The 27,459-nt window shown below is 42.5% G+C and overlaps 1 protein-coding gene across 1 annotated transcript in view; it reads right to left on the bottom strand.

Annotated features, from left to right (window-relative positions):
• The window catches only part of FREM2 (FRAS1 related extracellular matrix 2), a gene marked incomplete at both ends in the record, with an annotated part of 142,670 nt that extends 116,757 nt beyond the window's left edge, over nt 1-25,913 (bottom strand). The window contains 2 exons of the mRNA XM_082337643.1: nt 15,349-15,438; nt 20,759-25,913. Of these exons, the coding sequence (XP_082193769.1) occupies nt 15,349-15,438; nt 20,759-25,913 (5,245 nt within the window). The remainder of the gene's footprint in view (nt 1-15,348; nt 15,439-20,758) is intronic.
• Nucleotides 25,914-27,459: the final 1,546 nt, after the last annotated feature.

Raw genomic sequence — 27,459 nt, 5'->3', positions numbered from 1 at the left:
ACCATCTTGGTTCAAGTCAGCATAGTTAAGCAAAAGTGAAGCAACTATGCACGGGCCACTGGAGAGCTATAGGAGTATACAGTTATGTGATCTAATCATAGCAGAAAGTCATCCATATCCCCCCGTTTGGCCTCATGTGACAGCACGTCCATAGAGAAGCCAGCAGTGTGATGAACATGAAGTCTCACTCTCATATGCTGGAACTCTTCTGAGCAACACACTAATCAGGCAGGACACATCTTGTATAACCTCTGTGGTAATCATTTTGTAGGGCAGGGGAGGGGGGTGGGAAGCTGGCTAGTCTTGTTTTACTGTAATTTACATAAAGATGGAATTATTTCACTTGATTATGTCAGAATAACCCTGATCTAGCTAAGAATAACAGGATAAACAGTGGAATTCTAAAAAATATTACACCTACATTTATGTATAATATTATTTAGAAAAAGATGGCATGTGACATGGTTTTAAACATAAAAATAAAATACAATTCAGCTTTTTTAATTGTTAAATGCAAAAGGTTGTTTTAAAATTCAGTAAGACTGGTAAAGTTTTTTAGGCTTGGGTGTTCTTTTTGGTTGTATTTTTAAGCGCTGCTTACTTTTAGAATTTTTTGTAAAACCTTCCCTGGGGTGAAAAATGTTAAGATAACATTAAGATTAACAAGATATATTTTACAAGAATGCGTGTGGGTGGGAGAGTGAGAAGACTGTATGTTGAAACACTAAGCAAATAATTTTAGTAGTGACTATATGAAAAGATATAACAATCCACAGATTTTGAGGGCTGTACCATTCAGCTTTCATTCTATCTTCTTTAAGTTCTTGACTCCTCAGCTCTGTGATTTAAAGGTCCTTCTACCAGTTTCACAACAGCGCGTCTTAATTTCCTTAAGGATCTGGGAGGGAGGGTCAGGGAAGAGTGAGGATTGTTTCTTAAACATACAGTTCATAGGAATGGCACTGACAAGACTGTCCTGCAAATGATATATTCTCTTTCCAGTTTTTCCTCACTGAGCTAAAGGTGAGCTTTGCTGCTGACTCTAGCTGCATGCAAAATCAGTAATAGCTGAGTTTCTATAAATTCCTGCTCCATAGATTTCAAGGCCAAAAGAAGCATTTATACTTATTTAGCTTGATCTTCTGTATTAAGAGAACATAAAATTCTACTCAGTAACTTTGTGTTGGGTGTAGTTTGACAGTTGTTTTTTTTTTTTTCAGTATACCTGTTCTTGAAGACATCAGGGCAATTCACCACTTGCCTTGAAAATCTGCTAACAGTTAAGAGCATTCACTCTTAAAAACTACATTCCCATCTGTAATCTGAATTGTTACGCATACAACTTCCAGCCACTGCCCCTTGTTATGGCACTTCCTACCACAGGCGAAATACAAAAATCAAGCATTCAAAAACTGCCAGCAGACCAGAAGCAGCTTAGACTCCTTGTTTAGCAAAATCACCATTGTAGGTAAGTTTCATGAAACATGGCCTCTCAGGAAACTACGCTTCCCAGCTTTTGTGAAAATTGACAAGATCCATGATCCTTCAAACAAAACATTTCAAGCTGTCCAAACTGTCATTTTATGAAACTCAGTGTTGGTTAAATGCTTAAGATCATTTTGTCATGTGTTGCTATGTCAAATGCTGTGAAAGAAAGCCTATATTAACTCTTTGTGATCATCTTCATAACTAAATATTCAATCCCACCGTGACTATACTTATTCTGTAGTCATCAAACGGGGGGGGGGGGGGAGGCGGGGGAAGCAGAAGCAGACTTAAGCTGGAAGTATTTGCAACTCAGTTCACTGAATGAATCTGAAGAACTAAGCTATGTGGACAGCATCCTGTAAAAACCTCAAAAGTCAAAGTGAATACTATGAAGAAAAAATTAGACTAAAATTATTATTTTTCAATAGTACTCAAAAGGTATGAAAACATGTGATTTTACCAAGGAATCTATAGATGTCTTACAATATATTTTTGTACCAATGTACCTCTATTTCACGCAAAGAACAAAGTAGAAGTACTACAGGAAAAAAATAGCATAGAAGCTATTTTTTGATCAAAATAATACATTGCCTATTGATGAGAGGATAATCAAGCAAAGGCATGTATGGCCAAATCAGGTTACATATGTGTTTGCAAAAGTATGTCCCAGCTAGGAAATGCAGCTCTGTCCCAAAGAGCTAACATACATTTGCACACATTCTTACTAAAAATGTAAGTCAAGTTCACAGCAGATCTAGATTTATTTTCTTTCAGTTGTGGAAACCAAGGGAAGACTGCAATAAAATTATATCAGATGAACAAAGAACAGATTCCTTGTACGTAATAGTAACGTCTGAGGTACTTGAGTTGAATGAGGTTTCCTTATAAGCAGGCAGCTCCAGAACATAATGCAGCCACTTGAGATCTCAACAGTTCAGTAATTAGAAATTGTTCCGGGGCTGGCTAATAAGTTACACTCCTCAGATGCATAGATGAATCTGGGACTTCAAAACAACGAATAAGGTCTGGTTTACATGTGTAATTAAGGGAAGCGTAAAGAACCAAGAAAAATCAGAAGTTACATATTTAGAAGTTTGCTTTAATAGGCAGTAATAGCAGTAATCAAGAGGAGGAAATAATTTTATCATACGATTTCAAGCAGAATCCCTATCAGTGATGATTATGAAACTATTATAAATAACAGCAGTAACTACATGGAGACTAATAGACTAAAACTACATTTGCTTATTACTCAATATGTTGAAATTCCTACAACTTTAAGACACAGATTTCAGTTAATGGATGCGTGTTTCTCAACTGTAGATTCTTTTGAGGCCTCTTTCAATTTGCAAGCACTCTAAGAGTAGCAAAGAGCATTTCCTCAGAAACATTTCTCTTGGACAACAGAAAAGGGGGATTAGTTAAATCTAGGCTGTTTCAGAGGATGTAGTGGGGAGACTCAATAAAGAAGAAAAACCAGACTGATCGCATAAAAAAATATTTCCCTTCCCTTGCTCACCCTCTTTGTTAAAGTTAGTGAATATTTGTTGGTCCTTTTCCTGAGCTGATCAAAATAAATCATATCATCTTCAATTTACTTGTGCTATGAACCTAATGGTTCAGAAAAGGAGTTCAAGTTGCAGCGTGATTCAGGGTGGTGGAGACATGACACAGTAATCACTGCAGGCTCACTACCTTGATGTAGAGATGTGGGTTGGTGAGTACGTGTGCTGAATAGGAAACAGGTACGCATATGATAACATACTTTAGAGGTAGAGAGTGCGTTAGGACTGAGATTTTTTTTCTGAAAAGAGTTATTTTCCCTTAAATAAATAAATAAATGAATAAAACATTTTTCTGTTGTGCTCTGTTTCTCTGTTCTTCGTAAGCTGAAATCCAAGAATTATGCATTATATAATTTAGGGCAGAACCACTGCTTGTGAAAATTATCCTGCTTATTTGAATCTATCTCGGTTACGATCCTTCTATGGATCTGAAGCAGTATATTTTAAAATAAGCACAAAGCATACAGTAACTGTGCATCTTAAAATGACATACAGGACTCTGCTATCCTATTGCTACAATACCTGTATGACATTGACTACTCAATGACCTTATGCCCGTCTTCACATGGGGGAAAAAATGAGAGCTATATGAGAATATATGGGCTCACGGGCTGGCTGATATGTCCCAATGCTAAGAATTACAATCCCTCATTTTTAGGCCCCTTCAACCACTGCAGTCCATAGCTTCAATTTAATGCCTAAGGTCTGTCTATTCCAGCAACTCTGAAGGGTGAAGGATTCTTCCCATCAGAATATATTCAGGAGGGTCAAGCACAGCTCTTTCTTTTTTTTGCCCAAGTTTTTTCATTGCTGGCAAAACAGTGCCAAAAGCAATGCTTTGATTTCTCTCATTCCAACTTGCCACTGGTTTACAAGCAACAGGACCCTGCAGGACCACAAACTAACTCAACTTTTCCCAGTCCCTGCCAGGAAAATTCATCCCTCTGTCTGTAGCAGATCTAGTCATCTGATAACCATCTGATTAGTTCTCAATGATTCTTGGTACAGCCAGGCTACAGCAGCAAGCAGGAGGCAGAAAAAGGACAGGGGAAGGAAAAAAAAAAAGGTTTGATTGGATAGAGATGGAGGGCAGAGAGCTGAAAACTTAACTGGACAACCCCCCACACAGGCATAAGCAGAAACTCCTAGGGGCCAGGGAAAATAGGGAGCTAGGCTTTCACATGAGGGAAGATTATGAAGGAAGAGACTTTTCCACCATGCTGGATGGAGCAGAGAACTCATGAGAGTTGAGCAGCAGCCCAAAAGGGCCTGATTTTGATGCAGTGGGACAGGAAGCCTGACCTGTGCTCCACAGCGAACAGTTGCTCATTCCACACAAAATGACTCCGCTTCAATGAGAGGGATTCACCTCACATTTCCTGTAGCCTAAAGGCTACAGCACTTGAGTAGGAAATGTCTATTTAACCTTCCTCAAGCAGCAGAGAAAATTGAGCACAGGTCTCAAGTATCAGCAGTGAATATAGTATGCAGTGACTTATTAAGTAAAAGCAAGACACTGGCAATCTCATGTCCATTTGTATCTTTAGCATAGTGTCCAAACCAGTCAACAAGCTTGCAAATGTCTACTTCACCAAATGACCTATAAATCTTGCCAGTGCTGAAAGCTGCCCTTTTTAGTACTCACATGATTTATGCAATTCTAAGTACACATGAAAAGGGAAATATGGGCAAAACTGGATTAGAGTTCAGAGCAATTGCTCCTGTGCTACATCTAAATCTACTCACACTTGAGGTGTCTCTCACATTGTCACTGGTTATGGGGGGAACCTAAATTTATTATGGCTATAAATTCAGCATTTTAAGGACCTCCACTTGATTCGGATGAATCCAGGACATAATCCCACTCAAAGTGCCCACTAGAGAAGTTCTGCCATTTGGTTCTTAGATGTATAATACTGCATCACCTATCCCTGAGGAAGTAGCTGAGAGTGATGCACTCGTGCATCTGACAGAAAAAAATAATAGGTAATGACTTAGTTTCCTCTTCATTAGGATCTTATATCTCTATCCAAAAGACTCAGTGCAGTTCTCTCAGGAGGGATGTATTTGAGCACACAGTACTACAAATCCTCTACTGTAATGACGAGCCAGCTTAAAGGGCATTACTGAGGTTAAACAGTGTAGACAGTGAATGAGTTCAGCACAAAGCCCAGGGAAGTCTTAAAATAATACGCAGAGTACTCCAATGGGTTTTTTAGCTGCTTACAGTGTCTCAGGCTCTTGAGCTCACAAGCTCTGCCTAAAGAGGAGACATCAGAATAAGCAATCAAATACTTCGAGGGCCCTAAAATAAAAACTTTCAAGGTAAAATAGTTTTAGGGACAGCAAAAATAGCACGCTATTAGTTATGAGAATCTTATCTTCTACGACCTGCTCTTGAACATCACAGTAGTAAGTGAAAAAAATATTCTCACAGATTTCACTAATGTAGGATCAAACCACAAACCTCTAGGCACAAAGAGCCTCACTGGAGGCACTGGGCTTTGAATTAAGCTTCAAATGTTTCTTTAAAGGTATCCTTACAATTCCCTCTCTAATTATTATGTTCCACCCTAACTACAAAGCTTTAAAGAGGCAGCAAGGTGTGTGGTAACAGCATTCCTACAGTCTTGAAGAAAATGCACATTATACAGCAGAGTGACAGAAGTGCTATGCTGGTACTTAAGTTAAAAGTTAGTGAGATTGGAATCCTGGCAAACATTCAGGGCAATGCTGTATCAAGCTGAATGAATTAATGTTTTACTAATGACTTGAACTTAAACAAGCTAAAATCCTTCTTCAGAAAGGGGAAAAAAAGAAAAATTCTGTCTTTTCAAAGAGCTTCCTAAGGGCCTACTGCTAAGTGAAATTCTTTCTACTACTAAAACCAAAAACTAATTAGTTAAATCTGTAAAAGAAAGATTAACTGAAGAAAACCCCAGGGAAAACAAGCCACAATATACTGACTTAAGAAATTCTCATCTAGGCCAAACCCAAACAAAAATCAACACGGGTCAAATTAATTCATTAATTTACTCTAACAGGATTTTCACTCTGGTTGTATTATTCCTGGCTCTTAACTTCCTCTTCTTAAATTCCTCAATGCCAATTATAAAGAACAGGTCATATAACTTCAGGGAAAATTTGAACATCATCCAAACACATTTTGGGCTTATGAAATAAAACCAATGTCTTCCTTTTCCCAGAAAGTACATCAAGAGACTGATAAGGCAAGAATGGCCCTTATATTGTAAGATTTAACAAGACAAACAGAATAAATGAATATACCAATTCTTATAACTGTTCACCAGCAGACTTACTTTTCAGCCTACACAATCTTATACGTGTTATGCTTGGCAGGACTAGGTCAGAAGAGATAGCTCCAAGTACACTGCACTTTTTAAGAGTAAGAGAATTCTAACTTCCACAGGAAAACTCCAAAGAAAATTCATTGCCTTGAACACGCTCCCCTGTGCTGCTGAAGCGATGCTAAACCAGTATACATCTAAACTCTTTGCTATGGCTGCTCTTCATCATAACTATTTGGTACTAGAAAGGCTACATACGCATATTGGATCCCTTTTCTTCAAATAGGCTTCTAATTCCCCTAACTTGATGGTTTTATAAAGTTTCAGTTTCGGCACATTCCCAATGCCTACCAGCCCACAGCAACAATTTGGCAAATGTAATTTAATTTCATAATGTAATACAAATAAGCTTTTTATTTAAGATCCTGAACAGGCAATAAAATCCACCCTGTGTTTGCTGATACATGGTTATACTGCTATGGAGAGTGTTTCTTACAATAGCGAGAAAGTTGTAAATTAAGGTGCACAAATTGCAAAAAATTGATGACAATGTATGCCTTCATACCTTTTCTCCATTTTTAATTTAACTAGATTCTTAGTGTATTTCCATACGTTAAGACTCACTAACTTTTCTCGATGGAAAACTGTCACATATCTGCAGTTTGTTTCAGATGCGTTTATCCTTCTTGTATAAATAGTAATCTAATTTTTAAAGAAATCAAGAAACTTCCCAGAAACATTTCATCTACTGATCAAATGAACATTTATGGGAACTCTAGGGACTCTACACTGTTAACCCGCAAGCGGAGTGAAAAATGCTAAACTCCTTCTGAAGGCTATTTAGAATGCCTCAGTGAAAACAGGCTGGGAAATCAAACAAGCTGAGCTGCTGTGAGCAGGGTTCCTTGACAGCAGCCAGTGTCCCTTCTCTCATTTCCTTCTTCTCTAGACCTCTTTAGTCTGTCTGAATGAAAAATATTTGCAACCAACAACCAATATCATTTCACAGGCTTGTTATATCTCACTTTAGGAATTAGTGTCTTTCTGCAGGTTCTCATGTCACTGGCAATCAGTGTTACTCCTGAGAGTTCTCAATTCTTCCACTTAAGCCTAATGTGTCTCCTTAATCCCTTTAATTCTTGCATTTTGACCTAATTTTACTGTTCATTGTCATGCTTCTTTTGCTGCTAGCTGGGCCTTATTATGTATCATAAGAATATAAAAGCTAAATTGTGGATTATTTTTAAGTAAAAAGCCTGCTAAGCACTCATAGTGCTATCTTGAGCATTATCTTCCTTGCCTCTCACTGGACCAGGTCAAATGAAATCAATGGCACTATTCAGCTCAGTAAAGTAAGCAGGATTCAGCTCCAAGAGCTGAGCTGGTCAATTTTGTTGCAAATACATTGCTCTTTAAAAGTGTGATTATTCAGCAAGCGATCTCAGCTTAAAACTAGAAAAATATCTGCCACCAGGTGATGGTGTGGAGAGATTTCCCGTCTATCCAACCAACCCAGCAGCTGGGATGCTCATTCTACATGGAAGACAAGACTATTGGCCCTGACTTCAAACAGAACTGGAACCAAAATCTCCCCACCTTTAACCCTGATCTAAACCACCAGCCTAATGGTTATTGCGGAATGCACTGCTCCTAACTGGTCTGTTCAAGCCATTTTATTCTGTGGAACACAGCAGGTATTAGCAGAAAAGGAGAAACATAGGGGGGAAAAAAGAGGAGAGAGGCACACACAAGAAATGAGAATTTGTTGGCTCCATGGTAACAGTACTTAGTTGGAGAGTGGAATATCAGAGTCCAGGCTATGTTCAAAAAAAGTATTTAAGAATTCATATACACAGCAGGCAAACAGAAAATGAATAAAAGACTGGCCAGAATATAAGTGAGGACACATTATGGGGAGCATGGGTTCAAAGCCTCTGAAATAAAGGAAGGAATTGCATCTGAGTCTTCCATGTTTGGACAAAGTGCCCTAACTTCTGTACAAAAGGCAATTCAAAACACAATTGCCTCTCCTTTCCTAATCCAGAACAGTACCTAAACCCACCCCTTCAATTACACTGCTTTGCTTTTGTTAAAAATGATGAATAATCCAGGATGGGGAGCAGAGGAAAGCTTTGTTTTTGGCTAAAACCACCATTTGAACCCAAATAATTAAAACCAAACAAAAATTCTCTTGCTGAACCAAACAACTACCTTTTTTCCTCTCCAAAAAGCATTTCATTTTTTCTGGATCAAACAGACCTTCTTTTCTATGTATATATTTGGAGGATAAGGTGATGTTCAAGTTCAAAATGGAAAATTCAATCATTTCCAGCAGTGACTCTAAAACATCACTACAAAGAAACCAATAGAACTGCTACAGAAGACAATGAAAATCTTTCCACTGAGATTAGTAAGGCCTGTGCTAGACTTTCTATATGCCTCATATAATCATCTCTACACAAAACACATATCTACTCCTGTATACTTTAACAGATATTAATTTTGCTGTGACCTTGCAGCGATATCCACAACGCCCCCATGAACTAATTTTTTATTTACAGAAAGGTTTATTTTGAGGGTTTTTTTTTGTTTGGGTTGGGTTTTTTTATAAACTGTAGTGTCAAACTACTATTTAAATCCCTTGGTAATACTTACAGTAAGAAGTATGACACGTGGAAAATTGTTTGGGCACCAAGCTAGAGTATATCAAAACAGCAGCAACAAGCCTGGCAACAGACCAGAATCCAATACAGTACTTGGCAAATGATGGCAAACGTACCGCCAACATGTGATGCCCTCATTTTTATGCCAAAGATAAATGTAGCTGATGTTTCTTGCCAAGACTAGTGTGCCCAAATGCCACATGTGAGGTCAAGCAAGGATGCTGCAAGTAATTCCCAATGATATTTTACCGGTCTGCTTCTTTAAGAACTGTCAGATATTGAGTCCAAAATGTCTATTCCTACACTATTATTATAGCTCACCCAGGAAAACACACCAGTGTTATGGCTTTGAAAAGCAGCACTGACAACTGTTTTAGTTTAATAATTATACTCAGAAGTGTAATATTATTCTCTCACAAATCAAAAAAGCTTACCAGAATGGTGAAATTACTAAAAATATATTTTTTATTTAGTAAAATGAAGGATGAAAGATGAAATAATTATGTTTCACAAACTTAATGCAAGTTTTCTCTAAGCAGAACAGTGCTTCTTTAATTAACATAATTTCTTGCATAAACATATTCGGGAAAAGTATATGACATTTTCCCAGAAATTAGGTTTAAAGTCTAATTTCAGGGAATTGTTTTTGAAAGATTCTTGCTTCAATGGGGATTTAACCAAATGTTAGTACAGGAAAATGCAGTGCTGTTTGAAGGCATTTAGGGATCTGTAATGAAAAGTTTAAATGAGATTTAGCTAATGATGTAAATCACCAGTTTCTGTGAGCCTTGGCTTTGCAATGCTTTGGCGTTAAGTCAGAAAAGCTGCCCAAAGAGCCTATAAAAAAAAAAAGTCTTGTTTCTTTCCTTCCCTAGTGATCCTCACATTCCTAAACCAGCCATGAGAATCTGTCATTACTTCCCCTTTGAAACAATTCTACCCTTGAGGCACTATACTGCAAGATGCCACTTAGCAGCCCTAAAGAAGCAGTCTGGAGGACTGCACTTAAGCGCTGAGCAGAGAGGGGGAGTTAGGTAAGGGAAGGACAGGTTATGGTTCAAATTAAGGCTGAACAGGAAATGGGCTTCCCCCTTGCACAATCTTTTTTTTTTTTTCTTTTTTAGAATGCCCCAGGCCCAAATTAGCATTATTTAATTTTTTTCCTCAAAAAAATACTGAGGCATGTAATATGAATTTCTTCCATGCATGTTGCACTCCTGGTTGATGGTTCCCCAAGCTTCAGAAGACAGGGTAGGAGGAGGAGCAAGCAAGGCAGACTGCTGTGATGAGAGAACTAGCCAAGCAACAAGCAGCTCAAGAACAGGGTCGTATTTTTAAAATATTTGGGGGCAGATCACTATTTAGAAGAGATGAATATTCCTTCGCTACTTTACATGGTCTGAACTTGAACATTTCAGAGTTATCCACAATGCTTAAAGAGAATAAAGAATATTTCCTATGTGAAGCAAAGCCGAAGACAACAATAGTCCTTGACAGAGAAGCTCTGCTCTTCACCTGGCATTCAGCACACTGCTGTAGTACTGCTACCCCAGTCCCAATATCCATTGCTGGGCAAAGGAGTGTATTTGACTGATATTGCCTCTGGAGGTATGAGGTCTGAGCTGGGGTTTGAGTTTACTGCCAGCTTTGGGGTATGCTTGTTTTATTATACACAAACAGCAGAATCTGGCCAAAAATTTGCCTTAAACCAGGTCAATCAGTTTCACATTGAAACTGCACATTTAATGAGAAAATATCTTCTACAGATTGGGTAGGTGGGCATTTAGATCCATATTCTTTTTCCATTATTATGACTTACTGCAGTGACATTAAAGAAACAGATAAGGGCATAAATTGGAGGTAAACGATGGACTTCAGTTTTAACTGTGCATTTTCAGTGTTAGTTTCTCATGTAAGGAGTAAAAATGCCTCAGACAACTCACAAGGGATGTAGTGTGAAATTGTAGTGTGCAGTTTTCTGAAACAGGCACAAGAGCTCAACACACTGGAGCTAATTTCTGTGTCAACTTTCATTCCATGCGGATTAGTGCCATTTTGCATAGCTGAAGCACCAACTCTATGCATATATCTGGCAGTGCCATACATATCCAGTTTCCCCGAGCTTTCAGTAATATGAAGTTGCTGCAGACACTGTGGTTTCTCACCAAGTCCATTAGATTTAAGTTACTCTGTGAGTCTATTTTTCACTAATTAAAAGGCTCAAGTGTTTTCAGCTGGATATCTTTCTTCAATCTAGTGAGTCTCTCAATAGTGTGCAAATTTACATACCACAAATACATCCAGGAGTTCAGCTATCAATCTGGATTTCCATTTTTTTCACCTCACCACAGGAAAAAAAAAATCCTGTTTTCCCTGCCTTCTTGTAGTATTGGTGCCTTTGCTAATCATTGAATTAAGAAGCTAATAATATAAACATCAGGATTCACCACTGTCACATGCTTGCACTTGCTAAGAAGAGTTTTTTCTCCACCTTGTTAATGAAATGTGGAAGCCACTTCTGAGGAAAGAGATTCAACTGAGACTATTTTGCAACCTTTGTGAAAAACAAAATTCCCTACTTTTTTCAAGGTTTTGTTAAAATGGACTCATAACATTTTTTCAGTATCAACAGGTCTCCACATGATCCTTTTAAGATCAAAATTCAAAACAAAACATAAAGCAAATTGTTAATATGAACTACAGTAGTTTCTTTCAAAATGTCACACAGCTAACTCAGCAGCATCCAATATCCTACAGTGTCTTGTTCTAAGTATAACAGAAATGCAAGGGCTCGCCCACTTTATAGCAGATCATCTTGAGGCTAAACCCCTAAGCATGAAGAATTAAAATCTCTTCTGCCTTTAAAAATATTAGTGCTGATAAATAGCTGAATTGTATTCAATTTATTTCACTTTTTAATATGAAACATGCTATTTAAAGCCAGAAAAGCACTACAGCCATATATAAGTGGGTAATTGATGCTGACAGTAAGACTCTTTCAGAGCTTCAAACCTCAACCAGTTCTTTCTGGTGAAACCTCTCATTTAGGTTTGAATACAGCAGGCTTATGCTCTCGCTTGTGAATTACAGTCCTAAAGGCTTTCTTTCCTTTTATTCTTAAATGGCCTTCCTTTCTCTTCATATTGAGCCCATTTCTGTTCTTGTTAGTTATACTCAGAAAGTTCTCTTGAGACAGCCATAATCCCTGAGCTATTCTCCATTTCTGTAAGCTTCAGGTTCCTCTCTTGGCCAGTAAGAAAACAAGTGTGTCCCAGTACCATATTTCATGTTTTCAGGCCCTAGGTCACGTTTTGGTACGCAGCATGGCACTCACTCCTGCTGTGAGAAACTGAGCAGGCAAGGGGCCAAGAGCTGGCAGAGTGCTGAGTTGGCTCTTTTCCCCTCACTTACCCACCTAGTCTGCCATTGCCCTAACTTGCTTACCGCAAATGCTAGCCACATGTAAAAGGATAAACAAAATTCCAGATCCACAACAAAATTCACACTGGAGCAGTTTAATGACTCCTTGTACTTGGCCACCATGCAATTGCCTGAGATAACAGACTTGGGCCCCAATCAGACTATCACCATTTAAGAGACCAACAAATGATCTTCTGCATTTGTTCTCTTAAGTCATGGTATAATGAGTGGGGCAGATCAACCATGAAAAGATGGAGCTAGAGAAACTCATGCTCTTCTTCTCCTATTTCCAGTTCATAGACCATTCCAAGACACATAGAAGAGTATTTTACAGACAACGCTAGATGTATGGGGCAAAATCAACTTTCTAATTTATGTTATTTGAAGAGAGCAGGGACTGGTGGTGTAGGTTCCCCTCACTGAGGCATAAGAGAACTGGAAGATACAAAATGCTGGGGTTGGAAATGTGCCTTATTTTTTTTTTTTTTTACTGATTCGAAATAACATTAGCTGAATAATATGAACAAATACTTATTAATTGAAACAAATTTTGAAACCTCTCCTGATTTCAATGGGACCACTTATGGACTATGGCACAATTCAGCTTAAGTGAAGTCCCACTTCATTTACAGCATTAGGCACTGTGTGCTAGCCATCACAAACTTGCTACTACTGTAAAATTCCTGATACAGGAGACAGAAGTCTGAAGTGTGCCGTTCTACTACGGATGTTGGTAGTCTGTGCTGCATCTTTCACCCAGATCTTGTATTTAGTCTCCTAGAATGATCTGGCTTAAAATCAAAAACACTAAAACAATAGTCTTGGTACCACTGAAATTTTGCCAAAATATACCTGAGCTGCAAAACACTGGCTTTGATGTCTTTCTGAAGAGGGCGGAAATATACGTAGATTAAATTGCTGGATTTTCACCCCGTTACAGATTCTAAAGACGCTTCTGATAAATTTGAGTTATTTCAGACAGACAAATATTAATGTTTTGATCACAACTTCATCCCTTCTAAATGCAGCTTTACCATCTTCAGTCAAGCAGAAAATCAGACGTTCTCAAATGCAACACAGCTCACTTTTCACTGTGTCAACAAATAGCCTCAGGAAAGCAAAGACCACCTTACCATCTAGCTAAGCAGTCTGCAAGATGATAACGTTGTCACATTTCCAAAGGCTCTAAAAAATCAGCAATTACCTTGTTATCATAATGATTCTTTGTATTATGAAAAATAGCATGCCGTTACAATTGGCAGGCTGTTACAACTCTGCCAAGTAGAAGCAGATGTGGCAGGTAAGCTTTCCAATGAAAGAAAAATTCTTGGTATAGAGTCGGAATATATTAAGTGCAATTTGCTTTAACTACACATTCACCACTGGAAAGTGTTCAAATAGCATGGAAAGAAGTCTCACAAACGTTGGGTTCTCAAGGAGAAACTCTGTTTTAAGAACGCATGTTAATCAGTTCACTGAGAGCAAACTTTCTTCAGCTTTAATTACTCCCATCACATGAAACCTTGAAACATCTCAAGACTGAGTATTTGTTCACCTACTAGAAGAACAACTTGAAAATCATGAACAACGTCACCATCTGGTGACACCTGCCATAAGAAAATGATGGTATCACTAAGAAAATACAATACTCCGTGCTCCATTATCTTTACTTAGCTTTAAATTTCTCTAACCTATATCTCAGTTAAAAGAAAACATTTAAGGAAAATAAGTCAAGTGTTACAAACTCTTGTCTCACTACTTGTTCTCTGATGTAGCAAAGATTTGCAAAGACATTTTCAGAAGTCTCTAGAGGCACCGTCTCTTCTATGCTTGTCCAGCACAATGAACAGGAGAAAGTGCTTTAATATCCCACTCCCAGTAATGGTAGACGGTGACAAAACTGTTCAGTCTGTGACAGACAGGACAAATCCCTGTTCACTGATCTTAATACCATTAATTGGCTGTGCTTCTTGTGAAGAAGTAACACAAGCTGAGTACACGAGCTGAACATAAGCTAACTTGAAGCATTTTTTCTAAGAAGTATATTATTAAATCAACTAATAAAATTCATTGTCAATTACTCATAGAGCTATATATCACATGTTAAAACAGATATTAAAGTAACATAATCTAGCCAGCTGTTACTACACACAGCAGTATCTACATTCAGGAATATCTATATTAAGTACAGACTTTGGATGGAAAAAAAAGGCCTGTTAATGTGCTTTGTTTACACTTTAAACTGTTCTTTGTTCTTTAAAAACAAAAAAAACCCTACTTTTTTTTGCTGAATGAGTATATGCCAGTATTCTCAATTTAATTTATTCCTTCCTTTTGCATCCTCCACAATCCTATAAAATAATATTAGTCAGGAGAATTCACCAGTCACCTGACAAAGATCTTCGACAAGCCATTGAGGATTCTGTTAAGTACGTAGAATCAGAACTTGAACTCTATGCAACATGTACATCAGAGACAATGTGTCCATGTGAACACTCTTATAGCTGGAACCTTTAAAGAGGTAGGCAACCATAAATGTAAATCAAAATTTAGAAAGTTTCTCAAGATAAAAGGCTTATGAGAATTTATGTGTAAAGAGCCTGGACAGGGAATACAAAGGTAAACCTACAGAAAGCCTGGGTATCTGAGTAGACTTAGAGAATTTCACTTTCTTGCTAAAGTAGGTTGAGTGTTTTTTCATGACATGCAATTACCATTTTATCAACACCTCTCTTTGTAATCACCAGAAATAGTCCATAATATGGGAAAGTCATAACAAATATCATATTCCAGGAGGTAACATGGACTTCCCTCAATTAAATTCAATGTTCTTAAACTCCCAAAGTATACTTAAACTCTTTCTCTTTCAAGAACAGAAAAAGCACAGATTTTATGAGTACTCACCACCATCTTCAACCATGAAATGAAAAATGTCACTGGTGGCATTGTCACCCCCTCGTAAAACATAGCATATCTTCATATCGTCAATATCAGCTGGAAAGAGTCAGGAAAAACAGATTTTATTTTAAATACTAAGGTAGGAAACTTTTTATAGAAAAACTTGACATGTATTAAATAGTTCAGCTTCAACAGAGAGAGGTCAAGGTTCTCCAGCAGAGGTCAGGAATTTCAGTATTAACAGCACTGAAGTTTTACAGATACCATTCATTCTCCCTCCCTTTACTCCCCCCTCCCCAGTGCCTTCTTTCTTTTAAGATTTATTTACAAAAAGAACTAAAAGGAAATGTAAAAACATAGGCTCAACATTCAAATATTTCATATTTTTAGTGGTGCATTTTCTTAAACAGAGGTGTATCTCCACTGAGATATTGATTCTGTCGTTCTTCGTCCTGAGAAGTACTGTAGACGTCACAGAAAATCTGTGTCTGAAACGGGAGAAAAACCCAAGGTATTTTCTATGTTAAGTTTTACCCTCCATTCAAGAAGCAAGACAAATTAGTCCACACAACCCCCTCAACCCACCTCTAGAACTATATTACTTCTGGCATGTGGTCTACCTCTAGGACAGGATATCTCTACACATTCTGCATTAGAGAGATCTCAATCTCTTTAGTCCTCCACAAAAATGCCCTCTCCATCAGATGATCCTTCCTATCAGCGTGTTTTCAAAGGATAAGGTATATAATCTATAGGAACTGTCTTAAATAATGGTGTTCAAACACTTACAGTGATTGACTGTTTTAAGAACCAAAAACAGATGCAATTAAAGTAGACAGACAAGACTTCAGTAAGAAAAAGTTCAATGCACAATTTTCAATCATCAATTGCAATAAAGAAAGTATGTAAAAGGTAAACAAATATTTATTAATATTGTGTTTGCTGGTTTCCTTGAGCAGTGATGAGAAACATGTAATACATAAAAACTAATTTTTGTCACGTTCCTTGAAAGACTGCTATTGGTAAAAATCCATGTCATACTTTTTTTAAGAAAAAGTGTTAGAAATTAATAGCATTAAAGTGGAGCTCAAGTACCCCCCAAGTTCTCCTCTCATATTAGGCCATATGTATTAGTAAAAAGAAGCCAAAAGCACTTTTCTTAGAGCTCCTCAAAATCCTCAGTTTCAAAAGTAGCCAGACGTCTTCTAGGGCAAACAACTTAAGAACATTATCAGTAAATATATGTCAGTGAAGAATCTCTTCCATAAATGTTTGAAAGTTAAAGATCAAAAATTCATGGGGCTGTAAAGAGGATGCAAACAAATACCCCTTCATGCCAGTGGAGCAAATAAATCTTTCATCCTGCAAACACACAAGTACTCAGCTCTGCCCATGTGGGTAGCCTTATCAAAATCCATGGTTTCAACATATATAAAGATAAGCACTTGAGCCAGTGGTTGCAGGACAGGACCACCTCATGAAAAAAAGCCACTTGTCATCCAAACATCTTCATTTCGTCAAAAGAACTGCAAAGGAATGATCTGTTTTCTGTTCACTAAGAACATGTTCAGAGTCACTTGAACAATTCTATGCTTTCCTTCCACTGTTGATCAGGTTATGCTAGTTATATTAAAACTTGCCTAGCTGTAAGCACAATTCATTACTGTATAACTACAGTGCCTGATAAATATTAATGTGATATTGGAATTCTCCAACATAATTTTGAAATCCATTCAACATAATTTTCTATAAAAAAATATAATTATCTCCACTAGATCAGAGCACTGATTTCCCACTTAAAATTCTGCAGAACTGATGTGGTTATTAAAGGTTACATATATTAATATATATTCCTTAAGAAACAAATGCACTTCACAACATAATTCACTCATCTCTCCGAAAACACTTGCCTAAAAAAGAAGATAAAAAGCATTATCGGGGTGAATGCTGAATAAAATCATTGCTTGCAAAGAGCTGCATATTTGGCTGGAGTAGCCAGGTAGATATCTTTGGCCTCAGCAGGCTACATGGAGTGCTGAGACATCAACCGAGCTACATTATTGCCAAGGCAGATCCTTACTCTCCACTATTGCTTCCCCTTCCTCCTGGCTCCTCAGCACACCTGCAGAGCTGTGGGATGTGACCTGGCCCTTACTCACAAACTTACCCATGCTATGAACAAATTCCAGCCCTGACTTGGAGATGAGTGCAGTACGATTATGCATACACAATATTCTTTGTATATATTTTTGTCCTAGGACAGCACTAGACTAGAAATTACCATGTGGCAAGTGTTCTTTAAGCATTCTCCATATTTACTATCACCAAATTGTAAATATAAAGCACAAAGAAATAATAATGAATTAAAAGTGCTGCTTTCAGGTGTAACATGAAGTAACAGATAGTACTTGAATAAACTGAAGGAACTGCTTAATGTGTTTTAAGAATCTTATTTTGTTACTGTCACTTGCTTCTCTCTCTCTCATTCAGATTATTTTAACAATTCAATAGAAAAGACTAAAAAGCACCAACTATTTGCAGAATTTGGGGACCTTTTATCAAGAAGTTAATTCTTCCACACTCTAATACCCCCTTTGAGCAATCCCAATTAACTCTATGAGCCTCACGAGCAAAAGATTACCTACCATACTTGTGGCAGGAGTATTTGATGTATACTAATTAGAAAACCCCACATGGATTGTTCTTGAACAAAATACACAACAAATCTCCTGGGCATACTATATTCTGCACTCTATAGTCTGTTTTGACTGGAGGCTTTTGCTCACCTTGCAAGCTGGGCTAATTCCCTTTCTAGCACTTCATCAAGTTTTGTGGGCAGATATTGAAAAGCAATCTGAAGCATAAGGCAGAAAGCTGTTTGCTAAACAATCGCTCTGCCCTCTCTTTTGGTTACGGGCAATCTGAAAAACCAGACTGCTCCAGCTGCTTGCACACAAAGAATCTTGTTTCATCACTGTTACCTCACTCAAAGCGGTCAGGCTGCCTGTTCATACAACCACAGACCCAAATCCAAGGAATGGGAGCGTCAGGTGGTAGAGTATTAGGATGGACTTCACAAACTATTGAGCAGCTTTAAAAACTCATCTGCATGTGACCCTGAACAGCCTCATCTGACTTCAAAGTTGGGCCAGTTTTGAGCAGAGGTTGGATCAAATTACCTCCAGAGTCCAAAATAAATTGGAAGACTGTAACGATGGTTTACAAGCCCCATTAGGACCCACACATGTTAATGAAACTGGCACTATTCATCATTCTCTAAGATGTTGCCCCACATGGCAGGATAGGACCCCTAAAAAGGGGGGAGATCAAAACATACAAAGAAAGTGTATAACAGCAGGTCCAATGATCAATACAGGAGCATCCCAAAGTCAAAACTATTACTCATGTCCGGTTACAAAATCTGCACTTACATGAGGATCATTGAGAATACGACAGAAGAGGGTCTTGTTTACTCCCGCCCTGAACATTAGATAATTATTTGTCTTGGTATAGCATAAGCATGAAATATGCCTAAATTCACTACTCTAGGTTTGACAGTATTTTGCACATTAATGGTAGGGGGCCACAAGGTGAGGGACAACAGTGAACTACACAGAGTTTTGAGTATGCAGCTTGATCTACGTAAGACCTCTGTGTCTCACATTACTTCCCAAAACTGTAGCCTTCTAGGTTCAGCCAAGAATTTTTGTCTCCCTGCCACTCACAACCTCTCCCATACCCAAAGCAGCTACAGACAAGGGGGCATCTGAGGAAAAAGGAAAGGAAAAGACAGTGCCCTTTCATCCATGACTGTCACTCCCAGGTTATTCTATGACTTCCGGCAAGTTCTCTTTTCCTGTCCTCAGCAGATGTATTATCCCTGTGTGAGTCTGATGCTTTCTGCCTTTCATGCAGCCTTTCCAGACACTTCTTCTCCCTCAAGTTCTTGGCCCTGCATTCGTAAGACACTTTTATGTGTTTACTTCTTAAAATACAAACCATTATAAAAAGCATTTAGGAAGTTGAGAAGAGAGATACCACAGAAATAACACACATGTTCAGGAGGTATTTGTTCATAGAGGCCAATGGACAAAATTATTGAAGAAATGTGTATTTCTTAAAAACACTCTTCAACTCAACGCAAATGGGTCTGCTTCTGTCAGTACTGTCAGGGAAACTATGAAGTCATATCACTTTCTGGGGATCCTCACTAGCTTTAAAACCATTTTTTTCCTAAGGGTTGCATGCTTCTCACCCAGCTCAGGCAGCCCCAGGATATTAAGAAAGCCTGTGTGAAGACCAGTGAGCATGCCACGTGGTCGGACTGCCAATTGAAAGCCAAGTAACAACTGCATTTTGGTCATCTGACAAATGTATGCCTGGCCACATGGCACAAAAGAGAATGGGATATGTACTTATCCTGAGTGCCCCCCCTCCTTGAAAAAATGGACTGTAACAAGACTGTAATACGGGATACATACCAGTATTGGCTCTGTGAAATGAAATACAGCCAGCTACAAGCGTTCATCTCTAGCCCTACCACCTACACAGCCCAGCCTGTCTGGGCCCCTTTAATTTTGAGTCTCCATGAAGTTGTGCTATCTGCTCATTCCACAGCTGCAGGAGGCTCCAAGAAACTTCATTTCATTTTTAATTAACCAGCTATCAACTCATTGCAAAGTAACATGGAAAATTCTCTGGAGAATAGCTAATGCTCCCCTTTCAATTAAAGTTACTTCATAGCCTTGTGTTGAGGCTTTATTTCAGAACACACGCACGTGTGGTTTTCATCCTATTTATACCACCTAGTATTTTAGTTCCATGTACAAAGTAAGTACCACTGACATAATTTTAAAACATTTACATTACCTTTTAATTTACCACAAAAACTTTGTGGTTAAGATTTGTGTAATTAACACAACAAATGCACTCATAATATATTATTTCCCCGTGGTTGGGAAATGATTTTGCTTTTACAGTTAAGTGCGCTCAGACTGTATAGCAACTGATACCCTAGCCATGGTATGACCATTAGTTAATAATAGCTTGGCCACTCCCACAGCATTTTCTAAATAAAACTGTTTAAAGAAGGCACTCATCTTCTAAAGGTCCAGAACCACATGCAGCTGAATTCTGTTATCCTAATTGCTATCACTGATAGAAAGTCCAAATCACAGTTATTTGGACTGTAAGCTCTTCACAGCAAAGACACTCCTTTATTCACTGTTTATCCAGTGGACCCCCTTTCCTGTTTAAAGCTGTCACAGATGCAGTAAATAATAAACAGAACTAAAACCTAATAAAGCCATTGTAAATAAGCTCAATGTTGGAACGTTTATCCTATCAATTATTATAGAGTTTAGAATGAAAAAGAATGTTTCCAGTGATCTAAAGAAAGCCTGGAGTATTGTAATACCTTGAGTGAACTGGCTGATGCTATGGTTGCCTTTCCCCAGGTGGATCAGGAAGCCATGGCGTGGACCCTCTGTGATTCTGATCTTGAGAGTAACATGTAAACTGTCCCTGTCTTCCACTTTGAGCACCTTGTTGGTAATCAGAAACCCGATGTGACCTGTGGCCAGAATACGGAGAGTCTGGGCACCCTTGTTTATTACAATTTGAGGTACACTGTTGTCCACAGCCATTATTCGAATCTTCATAGTCTGAGGTTTCCTCGTTTCAAAGACAGTGTTGGGGAAGACATAGAAATCGGTATGAGTGCCGTCCGTAACAGTGAAAGAGAAGCTATCCTCAGTTGATTCTGTGCCATCGTGTTTGTAGCTGATTAGATTTTCATTTAGATCTTGTTTAGTGAAGGTGGTGACTGGTTTGGAGTTATTGAACATGATCTGACCATGAACTGGTATTTGAGTGATGATAAATTTTAGTAATGCATCGGGTGTATCTCTGTCTTCTGCAGTCAGTTCAAATGGGGTTATCAGTTTGTACTCATTTTCACTCACCACCAGGTTATGGATTGTGACGACAGGTTTTTTATTGTCCACATCACTGATAGAAATTCTGAAAGTACGAAATACAGGGTTATAGCCATCAGTCACCTCAAACTCAAAGCTGTCCATTTTCACCTCATCTTCTGAAGTGTGAATGTAATAGACTTTATTGCCTGCTAATAGGAGTTGAGTAAAAGTGGAGATGGGTACCCCAGGCTGATCTGTGCATTCAAGATGACCACGAACAGGTGCTCTGGTAATAGTGAAAACTAAGTTCTCATCGGGACTATTCAGGTCACTTGTGCTAAGCAAATCAGTAGTAAGGGTTACCTTCCCTCCTTCCTTCAAAGAAACTCCTTTGCTGATTACATCTGGGAAGACAATATCAATGCTACCTATTGTCACATAAAAGTAGCGGTCAATGAGAGGATTTATTCCATCTGTCACATCGAACTTGATAAGATCACGAACTCCTTCTTGGCCAAAATGCATATAACGAATTAAGTTTCTGTCCACTTCATCTTGGGTGAAGTTCATCCCCAGGGTGATATTCTCAACCCCACCTGAAGGCTTTATTCTCTGCAAGAGGCCTTGTCCTGGCCCGTATCTTATAATGTATGTCAAGGTTTTGTCTTCAGAATCCAGGTCAGTAGCCTTCAATATTCTGTTATGAATAGTTCTAGTTTCCCCTATTTCAATCTCCAAACCATCATTGATGGCCATTCTGGGTGTCTCATCATCTACAGGAATAACCATGATGAGCACTGTTTTCCTAACAGTATGTTTACCATCTGTGAGTTTCACCTCAAAACTGTCCTCCTTTGTCTCAGAGTCATCATGCTCGTAGAGTATGTTGGAGCTCTCTGTTATCTGATCCAAGGTGAAGCTCTCCACTAGGACAGTTCCGTTGACCAGCTGGTTCACAATGTGGCCATGCCTGGGAAGCCTGATGATTGTGAACATTAACTCATCAGCAGGGATGTCTGCATCAACTGCATTGAGGATAGGGGTATCAATAACCAGGCTCATGCCTTCCATCACAACAAACTCGCGCATAAATATTTCAGGCTCTTCATCGTTGATCGGCATAATGACAATGGGGAAAAAGTGCCTTTGGGAAAAGTTAATGCCATCAGAACAGCGGAAAGCAAATCTGTCTTCAACAGGCTCTACACCCTTATGTATACTTTGGACATAAAAAATATGCCCTTGACGGAGGTCTTTCAAGATAAAAGCACTTATAGCTATACCTGCTCTGGATTTTTCAGATCCTGGGGCTGGAGAGATGTTCTCTACATACCCAGATGTTGGCTGAGCAACAATGGTGCAGAGTATATCATCATTAGGGGTATCCACATCTTCAGCCCTGAGGTGAGCAGGAGTAATGACTCGTTTGTCACCTTCCGTTACCATGAACTGCTCCCCCACAAAAATCGCTGGGGCTTGACTGTCAACAGGAAGAATGGTCACCAAGACTGAAACTCCTTGAACAACATTGCCCCTGACGCTCCACTCCTCAGACAGGTCAGACAAGGTAAGGTTGAAGGTATCTTCTTTGGGCAGAAGGCCTATTTCACCACCAGTGTGAGCATATACCACAGCACCATCCAGCAGATCTCTCTGGGAAAATCTCTCTGCAGGTACCCCTTGGACAAGGATGTTCCCATGCTGAGGAGGATCCTCTACAATGAAGGTCAACATTAAGTCATCTGTATCCTCATCTGTGCCCTGAATGACATTAGCAGTGATTTCAGCAGCACCATTCTCCAGCACATCCAGGTAGGAACCAAGAGTGCCTGGGGGCAACCGTAGCGTAGGAACCTCATCATCAACTGGGTGCACGTTCATTTTCAGTGTGATGGGCACAAAATGAACCCCATCACTCACATCAAGCCTGCAGGTATCACTATTGGTCTCAGCTCCACTGTGCACATACACCACCCTCCCTTGTCTGATATCCTCCAGGCCAAAGACACCTCCCGGAACCAAACTGTACCCAGAAAGCTGCAACTGGCCATACCGAGGAGCCTGGGTCAGGATAAATTTGAGACGGGCAAGTTCAGTGTCCGTGTCACTAGCATCCAGTTCAGTTGGACTAAGAACATGGCTGCCTCCCTCAGGCAAAGTGAAGCCAGTATTAGTGATTTCAGGAGGCTGGTTATCCACAGGCTGCAGGTAGATAGTGAAAGTCCCTTCGGCTGCATTGCCAGCTGCATCTTGCACTTGATACTGAAACTGAATCAAATGAGGAGCCACCCCCAGTTCTTCCTGTGGGGGACGGTACGATATCTTGTGATGATTGATCTGGGCTTGGGTGAAGTGGGTAACTTCCACAGAGTGATCTTCAGTCAGCACGAGGGATCCAAGGCGGGCTCCATATACATCTGGGGCGTGGTTAGTGTCAGTGTCAGTGGGGGGCTGGGTTATTGTGTAGTGGAGTTCACGGTCCCCCGAATCCTGATCTGTGTAACACAAATGCTTCCTCCGCAGTGGGGTCACCTGCTGTTCTGCAACTGTTAAGTGCAGGCTGCTGCTACTGTGCAGTTCTGGGGCTAATCTGTCTACGGGATGTACCCGGATCACAAAAGTCTGTGGTCCAGAGCGGTTGGGTGGGTCATTGTCATCCTGGACTCTAAAGACGAACTGGTCCAACACAACCCCAGGGCCAGGGCTGTGAGGCCCAAAGTGGTGGTAATAGAGACGCCCTTCCACAATGTCCTGCTGCAGCCACTCTCTCACTGGCTTTTCATAGATTATGGAGCTCCCTGCTAAACCTGGCACCCTCCTCCAAGAAAAGCCCTCATCTTCTTCCTCCTCTTCCCAGCCAGGAGGTGGCTGTGCTTGACGGAGGAACAGCTGCCCAGCAGTGGGGCCAGACTCCACCGTGAAGAGCAGGATGGCATCCTGCGAGTCAATGTCAGTAGCGCTAAGAGCACGGGTGGTGATGGGCACTGTTTCACCCTCAGCCATGGCCAGCCCCGTGTTAGCATTGAGTAGGGGTGGCTGGTCATCAGTGGGCACCAAGGTAATGGGGAAAAGGAACTCAACACGGTGGCGAGAGCCACCATCTTCCAGCCGCAGCACCAGGTTGTCACTGAGTGGAGACTCGCTGCCGTCATGCTGGTATATGACCCGACCTGCTGCCAGCTCAGCCACCGTGAAGTGTTTACGAGGGGCAGCAAGTGCTGGGGTGTCCTCCAGCAGAGTGAGGTGGCCATGCCTCAGCCCTGCCACCACACTCACCCGCACCTGCTCAAGGTCATCCTCGTCACTTATCACCAGGTTGGGGCTGGGACCGGGGCCTGAGAGAGGCCGTGACTGCCCCTCATAAAGGACGAGGCCAGTGTTGCGGGTGACCACAGGTGCCAGGGTGTTCATGGGCTTCACCACAATGACAAAGGCGAAGGGCTCTGAGGCAGCACCCTCTGGGTCCAACACCTCCAGCTCAAGCTCAAAGAGCCGCTCCCGATCCGAGTCCTCCATGGGTGGCTGGTAGGCGATGCGCAGCTCCCTCACGTCCCGCTGGCTGAAGGAGGAGACAGGCAAGCTCCGGTCGTCTGTGCTGACCATGTGCCCCTGGCCAGGGCCAAAGGGCGAGGTGATGTTGAAGAGCAGCAGGTCTGGCGGTGACTCGGCATCCTCAGCTGCAAGCATGTCGGGCGTGAGGGCAGTGAGGACAAACTGGTCCACCTCCATCATGAGCATGGCCAAGAAGCTGGGTTTGGGGGCTACGTTCTCAGTCCCGGCCCGGATCCGCACCAGCACCTGGAAGTACTCGCGCTTCAGCAGCGCTCCGCTGCCCGCTGCCTCCCGCAGCTCTGCCACCAGCGGCACCAGGTCACGGTTGGGGGAGCCGCCGGCTGCCGTGTGCCGGTAGCGCAGCCCCAGGCGCAGGAACTCCTCGCAGTCCCACATGGAGGCGGGCACCGGGCCGCCCCCCGCCGCCTCCCCACCCGCGGCCGCCGGCGCTGCCGCCGCCGCCGGGGGGTAGTTGAGGATCTCTCCGTAGCGGGGCAGCCCGGCCAGCGGCGGCAGCAGGCCCACCCGGCAGCGCTGCCGGCCGGGCTCGAAGGCGAACTCCAGGCTGCGGGCATCCAGCGGGTTGCTGGTGCCCCGCAGGCGCTCGACGGTGAGGGGCAGGTTGCGGGTGACGATCTCCAGCTGGGTGAAGAGCACCTCCACCTCCAGCACCAGGGGCAGCACCAGGGCGCGGCTCGGCGAGTCGTAGCGCAGCTGCAGGCGGACGCGGTCCCGCGCCGGGCTGCGGCCGCCCAGGTGGGAGTACTGCACCTCGCCGGCCCCGAAGTCGCAGGGGAAGCGCCTGGGGCTCAGGCGGCCCGGCCGCTGCCACAGCGGGTCCTCGTCCAGCACGGTGAGGTGGCACCGGTCCCCCGGCTGCACCTGCAGCACCAGGTCCCGCGCAGGGTCCAGCCAGGCGGAGCGGCCCAGGGGCACCCGCAGCCCGCGGTTGGCCACCACGACGGGGGCCGCCTCCGGCGCCCACGGCGAGGAGACCGCGGCGCTGCCTGGCGGCGGCTCCGGCGCCCCCACCCAGAGGCAGCCGGCCAGCAGCAGCAAGCCGGCCAGCAGCCGCCGCGGCGCGGCGGGGAGAGCCTGCATCGTCCTTGACGGCGGAGCGAAGCGCCGGGAGCCCCCGGCAGCGGCGTCTGCGCTCCGCAGGGGCCGAGTCGCGGCCCCGCTCCTGCCGCCCGCGCGGCCCGCCCGCACCCGCTCGCCCCACGCACACGCTGCGCTCTGAGGGCAGCGCGCCCCGCGCCGGAGGAGAGCCCCGCCAGCTGCGAAGCCCCGCCCCGCGCCTCCGAGTGGCCAATGGGCGCCCGCGGGGGGCGAGGCCGTCTGGCTCGATTGGACAGAGCGGCTTGCCAATCTTGCAAGCTAGAGCGGGGACAGCCTCCCCATCCCTGCCCGGCCCCTCAACAGGTTGTTGAGAAGGCGCCGAGAAAGCGGCGGGCCGAGCCCCAGCCGTGCGGGAACGAGGAGGAAGGGAGAGGAAGGGGGGCACGGATCACGGATCACCCTGCCGGCAGCCACCGCGGGAAAGGCGCCGCGGACCGCCCGGAGCCCCCATGTCGGGGGGCGGGCGGTGCTGCTTGCCCACAGCGGAGGAGCGCACCTCTGCCAGCCCCGGGAGGCAGCGGGAGCGCAGCGCCGCTCCCCGCCTCCCCTGCGCTGAGCCTCCCCGCTCTCGCCTCAAATCCTGGCTCCCTGGGGCAGAATGAGAGCGGGTCTGTCCCCGGGTGGCCGCCGGGGAGGGCTCGGGGTTTCCCTTCCCCTCCGGGTACGGGGCGACAGGTGAGCGCGGGGCGGCGGCGGGCAACGGCCGCCCCTGGCGGCGGGGCGGCGCCGCCCGCTCCCCGGCGGCGGCAGGAGCGGGGTTGCCCGAGCGCCGCGCCGGGTTAACGGGGGACGGGGGGAGAGAAAGGTCCCTGAGGGAAAGCGGGGCGGGTCACGGCAGGAGAAGCGCCCCGGGGGTGCCGCCGGAGCGGCGGGCGGCTGCGGGTGGGGGCGTGGGGAGCTGCCTGCCGGCACCGCCTTTCCTTGCGCCAGAAAGAAAGCGGATAAAAATCTCCGGGGCAAAACGCGTTCGTTAATACCCGGTTTCATTCCTCGGAGGTGACTGGTCACAGCAGTGGGTGAATACAAGCATTTCTGCCGTCTTGTGTCTGCACTGAAAAGCATATTAATAGGAGCCCGAGCTTGCAGGAGTTGTTTGCTTTTTAAAATTCCTAATAGCAGGCTCTGGCTTCTTATTCATCTGCTCACAACTGCTAAAATTCTTTCTTGTTAATGAAGTGTGATCCGCAAGCAAGTTAATGTCTTATATCTAAGCCTCAAAGAAAGATAATGCGGTAGAAAAAGTTGAGTCCCAGGACGAAGGATCTCCCGTAGTTTCACAAACACGGTGTTAGTAGCTCTTCTTGTCAGAGATGACAATATTCAGGATGGAGTGATTGGAATAGCACAGATACAATGGTCTAGTGACAAGTCCTGGGCTCTGTTTTAAAACAAATAAATAAATTTAAAAGAAAACGCCCAAACCAAAACCAAATGACCCAGCGCAGAGATTTGAGGTAGCATTGGGGTGTTTTGAAGGCATGTCTGCCTTCGTGGCCATGAGGAGCTTACCTTATTAAAGAACTGTGTA

This window comes from Platalea leucorodia (genome assembly GCF_965183815.1).
Source record: "Platalea leucorodia genome assembly, chromosome: 2".
In the NCBI taxonomy this organism is placed as follows: Eukaryota; Metazoa; Chordata; class Aves; order Pelecaniformes; family Threskiornithidae; genus Platalea; species Platalea leucorodia.
This window is presented reverse-complemented; position numbering and strand designations above follow the sequence as displayed.